Below are 17,270 nucleotides of genomic sequence, written 5' to 3' on the forward strand. Positions count from 1 at the left end.
CCAAACAAACCAAGAGCTAACCTCCAAACCACAACAACCACGCATTGTCCCCACACACTTCGCCTCCAGCCGCTGCCTCGCAGGTAAGTCTTTCAAACTTTGAGAATATATTCACATGGTTTCTTGTCTTTAATTGCGATTAACTGTGATGCTTGTGTTTTTTTTTTACAAAAAAATATAAAAAAATATTTTTGTGTGTTGCATACGGCTAATACCCTAACATGTTTTTTTTAATGTCTTAACAAATATTTGAACTTTCAAAAATGTGTTTTTGCATGGATTTCTTAAACACAACAAAAAAATTATTTTCTTGCATTTCTGGATTTTTACAACATTTTGTAAAACTCCAAAGGGTATTGGCCAATATTCCAAAAAATACAAAAATCTTATTTTTGGGGAAATTCATTGATTATTCACCATTAATGTTTGGATAAAGAAATCTCAAAGGGATGAATATCCAAAATATTATTGGGAATAACTTGTTATTATTCACTGTTAATAGTTGGATAAAGAAACCCTAAGTGGTAAATATCCAAAATATTTTTTTAGGAATAATAAGTCATGAAACATCCTTGAAAGAAGCCTTGATTATAATCGAGGATATTTCAATTTTACTCCACGGTTTATGAGCCGTGAGAGTATGAAACACTAAGGAAAAAATAGGCTTTTAACGCCTTGAATTTCCTTAGATTTCTAAATTTTTTGTCCCTGCTCTTTGTGATTTACGAGTCGCAAAACTCTTGAAATACTAAGAAAAAAATGAGCTTTCGAAGCACATGAAATCTCCTTGGATTTCTATCTTAATAAATTTAGTTTGAATCAAACTTAGGAAAATTAAATGGGATTACAAAACATCAACACCGTAGCAGCTTACCTTAGGTAGGGCGTACTAGGGGTGCTAATACCTTCTCTTTACGCAACCAGTCCCTTGCTTTAGAATCTCTGAAAGACCAGTTAGGGTTCCTAGTGACCATAATACTAGGTGGTGACTCCAAAGAAATAATACAAAGCAAAAACAAATGAAAAATCACCATCTGATGCCGTGCGGATTTTGACGTGCGACAAAATGGCGACTCCATTGGGGACCCTTGGACTAAGCTTGGTAATTGTTTTTTTTTTATTATGCTATGTGTTGTTGTTGTTTTTTTTTTTACTTTGAATGATACTTTGTTTAAAAGCTTTAGCATGTATCTTTACATTCTATCATACATGATGTAGTCATTCATCACTTTATTATTATTTTATTTTTGGAGAGCACACACATTAAATTTTAAGTTAAGTGGGTAACTAGCAGCTTGCCTTATGACTTGAGTGAAGATTTAAGTTTGTGTAAACCCCAACTCTTTGTTGAGTGTTTAGACTGATAGTGATTGGTACACGTGTCATCCCATTATCTGCTGAACCCCTATATTGCCTTTACGATGGTGATCACTAGGACAACAAGAGACCCTCTTTAGAGACCAAGTAGTAAACCTACCCAATGTCTCACCTAAAAGAACTAGAGCCTATCCTTAGGATGTATGCTCCATAATATCTTTTTGCATCCAAACAAGCCTAAGCTGAAAGCATCTTGAATCTCAAGACCTTAATTCAAAAGCTAGCCAAGGGAGAGATGTTCCAGAATTGGGAGACCCAAGAAACTCCATTGGTGTTCAAAATTTAATCAACAATGCTTGTTTGATCATGATATTGTGTTGTTTTCCTTTTTCAACTTTCTAAATCGAGGTTCCAAATGTCAATGGGATTTTATCTTTGTTTTTTTTAGCCAAACTTTTCCCTTTAATGACATCATGCCTTTTCAAAAATTCATCTTGGTGTTTTTACACATCACTTTCCTTTTCAAAACGAATCTTCCATAACTACACTTGCACTTTACACTGAGAATGAATGGCTGGACTTTAAAGAATCCATATTAGTTGTAGAAGAGGAAGAATGGTAGGAAAATAACATTAGGGGATTCACAAAAATTAATAACATGAACAAGCTTGAAAACCCGCTAGAGAGGAGCTTGAAACCATAGATGTGGGCGATGAAGAAATCAAGAGAGAGTTGAAGATATGTACTTTGATCACCCTTAAAGAAAGAGAAGAGTTGATTGCACAACTTCAAAATTATATAGATGTTTTTGCTTGGTCCTACAAGGATATGCCTGGTTTGTATAGGGTACCACTAATAGATGGATGCAAGTCGGTTAAGCAAAGGTTAAGAAGGACTAATCCGAATAAAGGCAGAAATTGAAAAATAATGGAACGCCAATTTTCTAGAAGTAGTCAAGTATCTACAAGTGTGTCCAACAAAGTGGTAGTATCTAAAAAGAAAGATAAAATCAGAGTGTTTATGGACTTTAGGGATTTAAATCGGACTAGCCCTAAAGACAATTTTGTCTACCACACATAGATATGTTTGACAATGTAGCACGTAGCTCCACGTATTCCTTTATGGACAGATTTTTGGGCTACAATCAGATAAAAATGACTTGAGGATAATGAGAAGAAACCTTTGTAACACCATGAGGAACCTTTTACTATAAAGTCATGCCATTTGGGTTGAAGAATGTTGGGGCCACCTACCAAAGGGCCATGGTAACTTCATTACACAACATGATGCAAAAAGAGGTTAAAGTATACGTGGATGACATGATCTAGAGAGGGAGAGAATCATGTCCAAATATTGAAGGAATTATTTGAAAAAACTAAGGAGGTACAAAGTTGAGGCTTAACCATGCAAGGTGTTCATTCGGGGTGAAATCTAGGAAGTTGTTAGGATTTATTATGAGTGACAAAGGGATAGAAGTGGACCCTGGTTAAGTAAAGGTTATTCAATCTATGCCAACTCCCAAGACTGAGAAAGGATGTAAGGAGTTTCTTGGGAAGGTTGAATTACATTGCTTGGTTTATATTCGAATTAACCACAACTTATGACCTCATCTTCAATTGTTAAGGAAGAAGAATCTTGGAATTTGGAATAAGAGTGTGAAGAAACTTTCACGAAAATCAAGCAGTACCTACTAAAACCACCCCTATCTATCAAGCTGAATTGTAAAATGACAAGTTCTACTAGCTGAGTACGACATAATATATATGACAATGAAAGCCATGAATGTCATCGCCGATCACCTAGCTGACCATGCTATGGAAAGATTATGAGCCGTTAAAATTTGATTTTTCTGATAAAGATATGCCTTCAGTCAAGGAAGGGAAATCAGATTGGTGGAGTATGTATGTTGATGGTGCTGTGGTAATAGAATGGGGGCAGTGCTAATATTTCCTAATAAGAAACAATATCCGGTTTTAGTTAAGTTGTAATTTGGGTGCACTAACAACACAACTGAGTATGAAGTTTGCATTCTTGATTTTAGAGGTTACATTGGAGCTAAACATCAGAAAGATAGATGTGTATTAGAGACTCAATTTTGATTATTTGCCAAGTGAAAGGAAAAGGGCAAACCAAGGATGAGAAGTTGAGACCTTAACAAGAATAACTGTCTAAATTGGCTAGAGAATTTGAGGAAATAAAGTTCACCCATCTAGGAAGGGAAGGAAACCATTCTGATGTTTTGGTCACACCAGCTTCTATGGCTAGATTAGACTTTGGGCACAAGGTACAACTGATACACATTGATATAAGAAATAACTCAACTCATTGTTACTCAGTCGAAAGGGAAATAGATGGAAACCCTTGGTACTATGATATCAAGAATTTCATCCAAAACCAGACATATCCCATGGGGGCATCCACAATCGACAAAAAGACTTCGAGGAGTTTGGCAATGGATTTCTATCTTGATGGGGAAACTTTGTATAAGAAATCATCTGACGAAACTTTGTTGAAATGTTTGGATGACGTGGAAAAAAAAGTGGTGAAGAAATTTATGGAAAGATATTTGATCTGTCGATATAGCCCACTAGAAAAATTAATAATACCCAGAAATTCAATAGCAGGATGATAATAGAACTCTGCGCTAAATGGAAAAATCAAGTATGCCAATTCCTCGCCATACAGGCCGAAGATGAATAGTGCGGTAGAAGCTGCTAACAAAAATATCAAGAAGATTATTTAGAAAATGTTAGTCATTTACAAGGATTGGTATGAGATGTTGTCATTTACCCTTCACGCGTACCGCACTACAATCCGAACCTCAATAAGAGTCACCCTGTATACGTTGGTATATGAAATGGAGGCGGTAATACCTTTAGAAGTTGAAATCCCCTCATTAAGAGTATTGATAGACTCCGAGCTAGAAGAGGTAGAGTGAGTAAAAGTTAGATATGAATAGTTGAATCTGATAAGTGAAAAGAGGATAGCTGTAATCTACCATTATCAACTATACCAAAGAAGAATGGCCAAATCATATGATAAGAAGGTTCGACCTCGAGGATTCCATGAGATCTTGTACTGAAGAAAATATTGCTTTTACTAGGAGAAGATTAGAGTAAAAGGGCGCCAAACAATGAGAGCCCTTACATGGTAAAGAAAGCGTTCTCGGGAAGAGCTTTATTGTTATTAGAATGGATGGAGAAGATCTAGTTAGACCTGTGAATGCTGACTCTATAAAGAAATACTATGCTTCCCGATCAATGAAATAAAGTTTGGTCATGAATTCTCTCTGTAAAGAACCTTTTCTTTATAAAGTGCTTGATCGCATAACATTCAAAATCTTTTACTTAAAAGAACTATTTTTATACATGACTAAGGAGATGACTCCATCGATTCTCAAATTGGAGGGATCTAAACCAAATTTAAACCTGATAGGTATTGCATACCACACTGGGGGAAAACGTGCACATAAGGGTTTATAGTGAACCAAAGCCCAAAGGGGTATCATCAAAGAACTTCTAAAACACCTTTTATGAGAGTTGCTTAAAACAAAATATGATTGAAAGTTTTAGTTTTCATGAAAAAAACCAAATTTTTTGAGTTTTCCTCTTAGAAAATAATTTCTCAAAAATGGAAAAGACAATACTCAATGGAGCAAGGAAAGACCTCATAAAAAAAGTATAACGCGTGGATCATATTCTGGTTTAAGAGGACGGGTCAAACAAAAAAAATGGAAACAAGAGCTCAAGAAGTCTACAACGAAAGGGGGATTTATGTTTCAAAAAAGTAAGTAACAAAAAAAACATGCATACTATATTGTCATAAAACTAACCTGGCAGGAGAAAGTGTGACGAAAGCCAAGATAGTTCCAAGTTTTAGGAAGCCGCTGAGGTACAAAATCTCAGGTCAACGAAACTATGAAAAAGGATAAGGATTGTAAACCAGCATTGCTTCATTTCCTTGAGGTATGATGTTTTCTTTAAGAATTTTAAGAGGAGCCGGTCATCCGATGTTAAGTTTGTTTCTTAGAAAAGCGTGGAGTTTTCTAAGAATTTTAAGAGGGGCCGGTCACCTGATATTGAGACCGTTTCTTAGAAAAGCGTGAAGTTTTCTAAGAATTTTAAAATAGACGGGTCACCCGATATTGAGACCATTTCTTAGAAAAGCGTAGAGTTTTCTAAGAATTTTAAGAGGTGCCGGTTACTTGATATTGAAACCGTTTCTTAGAAAAGCATGGAGTTTTCTAAGAATTTTAAGATGGGCCGAACACTTGGTATTGAGACCGTTTCTTAGAAAAGCGTGGAGTTTTCTAAGAATTTTAAAATGGGCAGGTCACTCGATATTGAGATAATTTCTTAGAAAAGCGTGGAGTTTTCTAAGAATTTTAAGAGGGGCCGGTTACCTGATATTGAAATCGTTTCTTAGAAAAGCATGGAGTTTTCTAAGAATTAGAAGATCTTAAGAGGTCATTTCTTGTATAAGAGAAGTTTGAATCTAGAGTATGTAACCAAATAGCAACCCGATGAATCATGATGGAGAAACAATAAAAAAAGCTTATAGTTCTCTCCTCAAAAATAATTTTGTTCCTCAACAACCAAATGCCGCAAGTAATACTACTGGAGATTAGTCTCCAGGCTAATCTTTGGAATTTACCTTGCAACATTCAAGGCCATTATAGAAGTAGCGAGTCTAGTGTGCTTGGTAAACAACATTGGATACCTCACCAATCCAAAACTTTCATCCAAACACTCTTAGGAAAGTTACAGTGTATAAAAATATGCTTTGAAGTTTTCAAATCTAAGTAGCAAAAGACACATGAAGCTTGTGTGGCGGGCAAAACAGTCTGGTGATGGAGAAAAGCTCTTGTACTAACTTTGTCTTAAACTGCCACCTAGAGGAACACCTGTACTTTCAGAGGGGCCCTTTTAATCCAGATGTTGACTTCAAAAACTCTATCATTAGCTGAAGAGGTACTATCAATTAGTGTGCAACAGGACTTAAATAAGAAGCTTCCATTAGAATTACATGGCCATATGATTTTGTCATCTTCTCCAATGTAGTAATTGAAGCTTCATATTTTTATGGTAGTGTAACTAGAAGTTTTCAACAATTCTAGACTCCGTAAATGATGTTCCCAGCAACTTGATTCTGTTAACAATTCCAAGCAACCTATATGAGTATTCCTTTATGATCTTAGATTATTTCATTCTTGGTGTTGCTACCCAATTTTTAACCTATGTTTTGATAAATTTTTCAAAAAATAAAAAAATAATAATAAGGGGTTACATGTGGCGATAACATAGAGCATCAGGACTAATATTAAGGAAGCAATATGTAAAGGAGATAATTATTAAATCATATATAATTACTGCAATATAAAACACCATAGATATATGATTTGATTCGTGCTAGTTATGGAAAATAATCAATGCAATATAAAATACCATATATATGGGATTTGTTGGTGCTGGTTATAGAAGACAATCTCTGTAATAATTATTGTAATATTTCCTTAAATATCACAGGTAGAGATTTTTTATATAAATAAACCTCCAGTCATATGCAAAAAAAGAGTGGGAAAAATTGACCCGGGGAGAAAAATATTCACAAGGAGGCAAAATTTTAGAAAAGGGGAGCCAAACAAAAAAACCTAAAAATAAAAAACCCTAACCCTATTTCTCTAGGAAAGAAGCCGTAGCCCCGAGTTATCTTCGAAAAATAAAAAAACGAAGCAGCCCCTCCCTTTGAAGAAACTGAGGATCCCTCTCTGGCCACAACACCCACTTTCCTGCTCCTACTCTCCCAGCTAAGAGAAGACGCTCCCCCTCACCTGACTTTTCCCTCTCTCAGCTGTCCCGCCCCACAAACAGCCGGCTCATCTCTCTCCTTCCCATGTTTCCTACTCATAGACCTGTGTCTTACCCTCATCAGAAGCTCCCTCTCTTGGCCAAGACCTCCCTTCCCATCTCCACTCACCTCATTTCCCTTTCCTTTTGAAGTAAACCAGAAGACCTTGACTGCCGCCCCTTTTCTAAAGAAGAAAACCAGAGAAACCCCTGGCCAGATATACAGAACAACCTCGTCTTCTTCACAGAACAGCCACGTCTTCTCCTGACCAGAGAACGGGCTGCGCAAGCCCTTCACTCTCCCTTCCTCTCCGCTGCTAACAGCAGCTCATTACAGAGAAGATGGAGAAATAAGAGGGGAGGCCGAAGGACAGTAAAGAAGGAGCAGAAAACCGAGACTCCAAGGGCGCCGATCTTTTTCCATGCCAGCGAAAGACTTTCCTCCACCTGTGAACAAGACGACAACACTGTGAGCAGCAATAAGCAAGAGCAGCACATTAGCAGGGATCCTTCCTCCCAAAGCGGCAAACAACAGCAGTAACATGACAGGAAGATGTTTTTTTTTTCTCAGCCTCTATTAAAGCCACATCGAAAACTCTCCTGCATGACAACAATTCTGTTTCTACGGTGAGCAGCAGGCCGGATCTTCCTTCGTGAGCAGCGCCCAGTTGTCTCAGTGCCAGGTGAGTTTCCATGCATTCTTTTACTTTGCATATTAATGGTTGTTGTGCATGCTTTTGTTACTGTTCAAGTGAATTATAATTCACTTGAACAGTAACTAATGAGGCACTATTTGCCCAGCCGGGTCACTGGTTTGGGCCAGGGACTCGGCTAAGCCTACTGGGTTTAGCCCAGCCACATGGGCCGAGCTGGACCCAATCCCAAAAAAAAAAAACAAGTAATATCGTTGGTTTTCTCGTGTATTTATTTTATGGTTTGTATTTTTTATATTGTGGAAATACAAATTTGGTATTAAAATACCTAGTTTTTTATGAAATGTTGCAAATATATATATATATATATATATATATATATATATATATATATATATATATATATATGTCTAAAAAAAATGTTTTCTTGTGTGCTGCATACGGCCCATACCCTAACATGTTTTAAAATTTTTTATAAAAAAAATAACAAATATTTGAACTTTAAAAAATATGTTTTCGCATGGATTTCTTAAACACAACAAATAAATTATTTTCTTGCATTTTTGGATTTTACAACATGTTTGTAAAACTCCAAAGAGTATTGGCCAATATTCCAAAAAAATACAAAAATCTTATTTTGGGGGGAATTCATTTATTATTCACCGTTAATGTTTAGATAAGAAATCCCAAAGGGATGAATATCCAAAATATTATTGGGAATAACTTGTTATTATTCACTGTTAATATTTAGATAAAGAAACCCTAAGTGGTAAATATTCAAAATAATTTTCTAGGAAGAATAAGTCATCAAACATCCTTGAAAGAAGCCTTGATTATAATCGAGGACATTTCAATTTTACTCCACGGTTTACGAGCCATGAGAGTATGAAACACTAAGGTAAAAATAGGATTTTAAAGCGCCTTGAATTTCCTTAGATTTCTAATTTTTTTTGTTCCTCCTCCTTGTGATTTACGAGTTGCAAAACTCTTGAAATACTAAGGGAAAAATGAGCTTTCGAAGCACATGTAATCTCCTTGGATTTTTATTCAAATAAATTTAGTTTGAATCAAACCTAGGAAAACTGATGGAATTAGAAAACACCAACACTGTAGCAATTATAAAGCAAACCAAACACTAAGCAGCTTACCTTAGGTAGGGTGTACTAAGGGTGCTAATACCTTCCTTTTACGCAACCAATCCCTTGCCTTAGAATCTCTGAAAGACCAGTTAGGGTTTCTAGTGATCAAAATACTAGGTGGTGACTTCAAAGAACTAATCAAGCAAATCAACAAACAAATGAAAAATCGCCACCGGACGCCGTGCGGGTGATGTGCGACACTTGGTAGCTCAAACTCTCATATCAAGTTTAGGCTTTGCATTTTACGAACTCTTTCATGTCTTGATACAACTAAACCCTCGTATATGAGAAATGATTTATATTATTCTCTAACACACCCCTTAAGTGAAAGCTTTTTGAGCTTGAACCTTGCACAAGTCCACACTATCTTGTGCTTAATTTTATCAAATAAATAGGAATTGTGAGATTCGAACTCGTGACCACTTGGTCATCAAGGCTCTGATACCATGTCAAAAAAGCATCTCAACCCAATAGCTTACGCTGTTAGATGAGATTCTAATATATGATTTATATTATTTTTTAACAATAACTTGCACTAAATTCTGTTATCCTTTGCTCTCTGCTGGGTAAAGTTTTGGATGATAATAATAATATTCAAAACTTAAATGATTGGATACAGGTCGCAGAAAATGCTCATCATTTTACTCTCCTTCGATAAAAGTGATGAGATGTCGAATGAAGAGAAATAGATCAATAAGTTCAACTGGCACAAGTCTAATTTCTATCATAATTAATGTAAGAGCACACAGGATTTTTTTCACCCAGAATACAAATGTTTTGATAACAATATATTCACAAGTAGTTGACTCTTACAAATCTGATGCACCACACGCGGCAAACAACGCAAGAAAATATTGTAACACCCAGTACTGAAGCAACTTCTCAGCTTTCCCAGCTAAACAATGCTCATCATGGTTCTAGACTCAAGATAATGAAAGCTCTTCTTCCTTCAAGGATGGTGGAAACTCGTCCTGGCTTGCTTCCTCAAAACTAGCTGAAGTGGATTCTGCTTCAGCATCGGGGTTTAAACCAGCAAGATACAAGATAATCTCAATCTCTTTCACCACTTCACCCATTATTGGCCTGTCTCTTCCTTTCTCTTGTACACATTTCATTGCCAGATCCACCATCTTATCCAGACCTTTTGGCATCGTGTCTAAACGAATGCTTGGGTCAAGAAGTTCATGAAGGTTATATAGATCTTTTTTTCTATCCAATGAGCTACTTACCTCCGCTACAAGGTACTTCCCTCGCTCTAAAGGCTTTCTTCCACTTACAAGTTCCAGCAACACAACTCCAAAGCCATAGACATCACTCTTCTCAGTCAAGAGCAGGGTCTTCTGATATTCTGGATCTATATAACCCTAAGCAGAAAATATAGTAATCTTGTCAATTGTAACCCTTGATATATATTGGCTTTAATCATAGACCAGCAAGCTGCCTGCATATAATGAAACTAGATAGTCTTAAATTCTTCAAGTTTTGGAGGTACTGACCATTGTCCCCTTAACTTGAGTGCTAGCAAGAATAAGCTCACTATTGTCCATAGGCTTGGAAAGACCAAAATCAGCAACTTTAGCATTTAAGCATTCATCCAGTAATATGTTAGCTGATTTTACGTCCCTGTGGATAATACGAGGGTTGACAAGCTCGTGCAAGTAGGCAAGACCTCTTGCTGCACCAAGAGCCACTTTAAGTCTCCTCCTCCAATCCAGCCAGATCCCGCTCGAACCTGCTAACATGAGAAGAGGATATATAATTGTATAGACTTACTACAACTATAGAATGCGTTTACTTATGTTCGGAACAAAGGCACCAAAGGGTTGTCATGGAAAACTCAATGCTTGTGAGAATATTGAAAGGTTCCATGTGCAATACCTGATAGGCTGTCCCTGAGACTACCATTGCGAACAAACTCATAAATTAGCATCTGTTCACCTCTCTCAAAGCAAAACCCAACAAGGTTTACAACATTTTTATGATGAACTCTTGATAAAACTTCTATCTCTGCGTTGAATTCATGCCCACCTTGCACCGATCCTTGTCGACATCGTTTGATGGCAATCAGTTGTCCAGTAGGAAGCATCCCTCTATAAACCTGTACACAAAAATGTTGAAAGGTTACTTTCAAATGCTCATTCTTAAGGTTTGGTATTCCATGCCAGCTCAGAAGTTAGATAGTTTGAAGGAAAATTGCAACCAGCAACACCCACAATCATTGTTTATGCAAATGAAACCACCAAGGCAGGACAGGAAAAGAGGGAGAGACTTGCCATTCCGTAACCCCCTGAACCAATATGATTGGCTTCCGAGAAATTATTGGTGCTCTTCGTAATCTCATCGAAAGAGAAGCATCTGGCTCCCTTCAACTGAGGAACTCTGTCACTGTTCTTTAAATCCAAGTATGCTGCAATTTGGCAAAATAAAGAAAAAGAAATAAACCCGCAATTTTCGATGATGAACGGGAAAGTATCAGGTCTAAAAACTAGAACCTTAAAGTACCAAAATGATTCTTATGTTTACATGCTCTTTCTCTTCTTTTTTTCAGACGATAAGCATATACCCCTGCAAGAAGCAATAGTAGCAGGAAAGAGGCTCCTCCAGCCGCAGCCCCAACGATACCTCCAATGATAGGTAACTTGTTTGATACTGCGGGTTTTCCTGCTTGAAAAAGAGGGAGGGAGGGAGAGGGATGAGTCATCATAAGAAAGAAAGATCGATGTAGGCAAATATTTTTCACTTGTGCATGAAATTGAAATTACCATCGAAGTATGGATATGCAGCACCCTTAAAATATGAAGGTCCAAAGATGCCTGGATTTTCAATAGTCTGAAGGTTTAGCACAAATCCAATTTCAGAAATCGTAGTTGTGTTAAAATGATTTTGACCCGAAGGAAACACAGATACGTTCGATTCAAGATACCCCAACGAATCATTTGTTGGACAATTTACATAAACTGAATCGACAGGAAGGTTAAAGTTCTTAAAGGAATGCATCAGAGGCTCTTCTACCAAACGTAGATAATAAGTTGCGTTTTTTGACTCTAGAAACGGAGGTCTGAAGAACAGTACTCCTGTGTACGGATAAGAGAATCTGCTGCTGGGACTGAAAATCTGATCTGAAATGCAGGGGAGGAGAAAAGAAGAAATGCCTTGATGATCTGTGCAGTAATGTTCTGTTGCTTTTGTACGCTCACAAACAGGGTTACCCACAAGTCTGCAAAATTTAACACATAAAACACTCTTACGCAGGCAAGTAGTATAGCACATCTCCTCAGGATTTAACTTTTCACACTACTAACATGACAAGGTTTCAGTCAGATCTTCAGACTTTTGAATGATCTGTGTAATTTTACAATATCTGAGAGGGACTGTTGTAATTCATCCCACAATAAGAAGAAGAAGAATGCCTCTTACATTACATTCGCGTTATTCCTTTGTTCTGTTGTTTCTGAATAGAATGAAATGCGATTGTTTCGCATATCAATGACTTTCAGTTGGCTGCTAGAGCTTGTTGCAATATCCAATGTGCCATTGAGCTGGTTGTTCCTTAGAATCCTGTAACCATTTGTGAATTTAGATATCCATCAGTTTCCATGAGATGAAAGAATCTATCAATATCCATGAAGTTGACTGCTACGGTATTAAAGAAACAAGGGGAAGGATGCTCACAAAGTCTGTAAACCAGGAAGATCGAAGAGGGTAGGAGGAATCTGACCTTCAAGTCCAGTGTTTTCCATCATTCTGTTATTCACAGGAAGGGAAGAAGGCTTCACTATGTTGACAGCGTGAAAAATCATAAATTGTAAACTTTTATACACTGGAATGCATAGTCAATAAGAGGTACCATGGACAAAAATGTCTCTGTCAAAAAAACCAATGACTGCTTCATATAACACTTACTAAACATGGAGACAATTATAATCTAGCATGTAAAGTCATGATGCCTGAACAAAATATTAAGGGCTAATTGCAAAGTGGATGGTGGAAAGGGTTTGTGATTCTTGAAAGAAAGCAGTCTAGTTAAGGCTTCATTGAGTTGGTCGAGTGTGTGTGATGACAGAGAGAAAAGGAGGGAGGATGGGAGACATACAGTGTTTTTAAAGCCCGTAAGTTTGAGAATGACACTGGAAAATCTGAAGCGTCAAAAATATTATTGCTCAGGTCCCTGCAGAAAAGATTTCGGTCAAAGTAGGCATTTGGAGAAAAGTTGAATTGTATTTCATACTGAGATACCTGACAGCGTTAATAGACTGGAAATCTTACAAGTAGCAGAGATAAGCCATGCCAGTGAGATTAGGAACAGGCCCAGTAAATTTATTGTTGGACAAAATCCTGAAATTCATCAGCAAAAGCACTCTTAACAGAGTGAAAATCCGCACAAAAGACATAACAAACTAGCCAAACCATTGTGATGTCTTTACTGGCAATGTTGTTTTCTGTATACTTACAACGTGGTCACATTGGTAAGATTGTTGAGGTTTGAAGGGACAGGTCCAGTTAATGAGTTCCCTTCAAAACGTCTGCAACGAAGAGAAGACATTCAATACAAGCTAGATCAGTTTAGATTAATCACTTCAGTTTGTCATGTAGATGCTTACACAGCCTCCAAAGTGTGCACAAGTCCAAGGGTAGAAGGAATGCTTCCCGTGAGATTATTGTCATGCAAAAGCCTGCACAAAAGTAATGTAGATGAAGCATATTAAATTAACAAGAAATATTGTTTTCTTTTAAATTAAATCCCACTTCCTATTTTCTCCCCTATTCTCACTATGAACAAAATGAATCCAGTTGTTGTATTCCAGTGGTGAAGTAGTTTAACTTCAACATCCAATGCATATACAAACTTACACATGAATGAGAGTCATGTCTGATCTGAAAAGCTCATTCGGGATTGCGCCTGAGAACTGATTCCTTCCTAGATGACTGAATAATTTTCAGACCAGCATAAACAGATGTCAATAAAGCCGAAGCAAGAGTGCACAAATCAGCTGGACAAATACAAGGAAATTTGACATACAAGTGTTTTGTATGAACTAGCATATCAAGACCAGGTGTAGTTCCACTGGAGACAGGGATGGCTCCATCGAGCTGATTATCAGATAGATCCAGCAAAATGAGTTTCGAAAGGTTTCCAATTGAATGTGGAATTTGTCCAGTGAATCCATTAGAATTCAGGTCTCTGCGGGAAATAGCAATGGAGAGTCTCAGAAATGTTGCCAATAGAGCACATGTTTAGTCCACAAGAAAACAGTAAAACACTTACAGAGACTCCAGCAGCTGAAGAGACCCTATCAACTCAGGGATAGGGCCATAGAAACTACAACCAACCAACTTTCTATAAGGGAAGAAAAGAATATTCTGTCAGTTAATTAGAGGCTGGTCTCAGTTAATACTAACATCATATTATTTCCTTACAAGTTTTTTAGCTTCTTCAAATTCACAATTGATGGTGGAAGGGTACCGTTCAACCCCGTGTTGTACGATAGATCCCTATAACCAGACACTGTTAATGAGCAAGGAATCCTTGGAATGGAAAACAATCACTATGTTCATATATCAAGAAAAAAGATGAAAGCAGTTCTGGGAATGAGGCCTTTTCTCAATATGTGCCTCATGCCTTGAGATCCGGACACTAGAGCAGCCCAGTCTAGACATCTGGAAAGCCAAATAGTATCGTAGCACTACTTGTAAGTTGGGATCTTTTATTATGTGAAGTCAAAACTCAAGACTTACAGAACCTCCAATTCTGATAAGGAGGAGATGTCTCCAGACAGCTCACCCATCAATCCCACAGCTGCCAACGTTCTGCAGTTGAAAATAGCCAGCTAATCTCGAAACTTGGAGAAGGAAGAAGGTACGAGGCTTAATTAACGTTAGAAGCTGAACAACTGCCAATAACTTACATCGAAGTCACACGTGAATTGTTACATGAAATGCCTTCCCATTTGCCTCCACAGGGATCTGCACCCACCCAATTACGTGGTGTGTTTTCCCAGGCATCCTTGAGAATACTCATTACTGTAACTGCATCAGGAATGGGGCAGATCAATAAAAATTTCCATGATTCAATCACCGTCAGAATCATCTAGTTAGATGGAGTATGGAGGATCTATTAAAGCTAGCAAAGATCTCTACTAAATCTAATCTAGCCACGAACTTTAATGAGTGATTTTTGGCCCAAGTGCAGGCAATTCAGAATATTCTTTCTGCAGTTCATCTATAAAGTTAAGAACACCCTTAAGCACTTGATTCTGATTAGCATAAAAAGCTACATCCTACATGACACATGGCTCAAAGACTCTTTGTAGTAAATGGGGAATATTAATTTATTGAACTTACAATCATCACCATAGGTCTGTGTATAAATCTGAAAGGAAGCAACCAGCAAAAACGTGAGAACTTTGGGACACATTTCTCGACAAAATTGCAAAGCTCTTTGTTATGAATGTTGCATAACTCCAAAACCCTTTAATAGCAGAAATGATATCGAGAAGTACAACTTTTAATATGATAAAACATGGAAGGAAGGTCTTTACATATCCCCATCTTTTACCTGTCTCAAAATTTATATCGTGAAAGGACATGATTGGGACACTTCTGTTCGTATGAATCACATACTAAATACAAAGACATTTTACCTCCCATCTCAAGTCATTTTCAAGTTTACAGTGAATAGAAGAACCCACCAAATGGAATATTTATGAAGAGGACATAATTAAATCCAAGAAGAGATAAAATCACACCGAACAACTAGTCGAGCAGAAAAGCTCATAATTTTTTCTACAAGTAGTCGTTCAAATTACGCTCAAAAGATGCTCTTTGATTTTTCAACTTTGTAAAAGTCCATTATTAACCTATTTAATGAGTTGTGAGCTTCTCGAAGGAACAAATACATTAGAAAAAAATAATATTAAGCAATAAAACTCGAATAATTAAAGAATCTAATTGTTTGAGAGTACCCTTTTCAGCGAAATTATATCTCTCTTTCTTCTTCCTTTCTTCCTGTCTAGTTCAGCTGTGTGAAAAGTCGAGTTTCTTCTAAAAACTAACCATCTAATGCAAGCAACAATAAATAGCTCTGATTCTATTTCTCATACGGATATTAAATAAAGTTCACTAATCTCAAATAATTTTCTTCTTAATTAAGAAAAGAGAAACCGTAAAAGAAGGGAAAGAAATAGTTGTTTGCTAGCTAGTCATTTAAATTGACAGAAATAAATTGTGGTCTGTCAAGAGATATGAGCTAAAGAAAACTCCACAAAATATTCCAACTCACTCGTTGAAAGAACGCTTGCATCAGTCCCGTGCTGATTTGCTTGACCAATCAGAATATATCCTAGATTGACGGAGAGCGTGTTGCAAATATGTTTATGGACCAGATATATAAGGCCAATTTGGTTATTACTTGACTTGCTGTTGCCATTGTTATTAACAAGCAGTTGGTTGCTATAGAGACAAAAACTTGTCTGACAACAGTAGAGAATGATTCATGAAGATATCAGAATTCCTTCCAAACGAATCATTCCTTCTAATTGCAAACACATGGATGGATCCCCTCCTCTCCATGAATGCTTACAACAAATCATTCTCTTAGACTTGACAGCGCCTGACCTAGGAAGCAAACATATTGATCCCTGGGGAAGACGGCACTGCAGTTTCTCAGATGATGCAAACAATTACTACAGTACACAAGAAAGGTAAACCCAAGAAACAGTATCATAAAAGGCAAAAAGGTCGTGAAAAAAATGAAAATAGTTGAAACAGTCAGCAATTCTTAACCACAACAGCAGTTCGTTTTGTCCTCTAATGTTATGAGAGAGAATCGTTGTAATTCTTCTACTATCTTTAATATTAACAGTAATAATTGAAATTAAAGGGATCAAGCTCTCATCCCTTTCCATTACATATTATAGTTTTCAGCCCCGGTCGGGTACCGAATCAATTGTTCTTATTAAAAAAACGTTTCTTAGTATATATTAATTGGACCGAGTTTAACCGCATCAGCCTCTCACAGTTAATTTCATTGTGGTTTCAGTACAGTTTACTGTAACTGCATCAGGAATGGGGCAGATCAATAAAAAATTTCCATGATTCAATCACCATCAGAGTTGTCTAGTTACATGGAGTATGGAGGATCCATTAAAGCTAGCAAAGATCTCTACTAAATCAAATAGTTGTTTGAAACTGGGAAGTGTCCGGCCCCACTGTAATCAAAGACATCCCTTGCTTGCATCGTCATAGTTGTTTGCTAGTCATTTAAATTGACAGAAATAAATTTTGGTCAGTCAAGAGATTAGAGCCAAAGAAAACTC

At 37.0% G+C, this 17,270-nt stretch overlaps 1 protein-coding gene across 3 annotated transcripts; it reads right to left on the minus strand.

Moving 5' to 3' along the window:
• Positions 1-9,643: 9,643 nt before the first annotated feature.
• On the minus strand, positions 9,644-15,528 carry LOC118031152 (leucine-rich repeat receptor protein kinase HPCA1). Of its 3 annotated transcripts, none has more exons than XM_073408873.1 (19): positions 15,298-15,528; positions 14,862-14,982; positions 14,692-14,763; positions 14,374-14,448; positions 14,222-14,293; positions 13,976-14,137; positions 13,807-13,881; positions 13,557-13,628; positions 13,407-13,478; positions 13,222-13,290; positions 13,049-13,123; positions 12,628-12,699; positions 12,373-12,513; positions 11,718-12,172; positions 11,479-11,616; positions 11,229-11,362; positions 10,834-11,053; positions 10,452-10,690; positions 9,644-10,319 (listed from the first exon to the last, which is right to left on the minus strand). In XM_073408873.1, exons 1-19 carry the CDS (start codon positions 15,368-15,370, stop codon positions 9,879-9,881), a joined length of 2,778 nt encoding a protein of 925 aa, XP_073264974.1. In that variant the 5' UTR covers positions 15,371-15,528; the 3' UTR covers positions 9,644-9,878. The 3 variants fall into 3 exon arrangements, with proteins under 3 accessions (XP_073264974.1, XP_034891374.1, XP_073264973.1); XM_035035483.2 differs by having other exon boundaries at positions 10,452-10,687; positions 11,458-11,616; XM_073408872.1 differs by having other exon boundaries at positions 11,458-11,616.
• Between the last annotated feature and the right edge of the window lie 1,742 nt (positions 15,529-17,270).

This window comes from Populus alba, chromosome 4 (genome assembly GCF_005239225.2).
Source record: "Populus alba chromosome 4, ASM523922v2, whole genome shotgun sequence".
NCBI lineage: Eukaryota > Viridiplantae > Streptophyta > Magnoliopsida > Malpighiales > Salicaceae > Populus > Populus alba.

Bases quoted from the DNA above. Each gene is read 5' to 3' on its own strand.
- LOC118031152 (XM_073408872.1), bottom strand. From the start codon at position 15,370: ATGTGTCCCAAAGTTCTCACGTTTTTGCTGGTTGCTTCCTTTCAGATT. The intron at 12,514-12,627 runs GTGAGCATCCTT...AAATGGTTACAG, and splicing joins CTTCCTGGTTTACAGACTTT to GATTCTAAGGAACAACCAGC. The intron at 11,054-11,228 runs GCAAGTCTCTCC...TTTTGTGTACAG, and splicing joins GTTCAGGGGGTTACGGAATG to GTTTATAGAGGGATGCTTCC.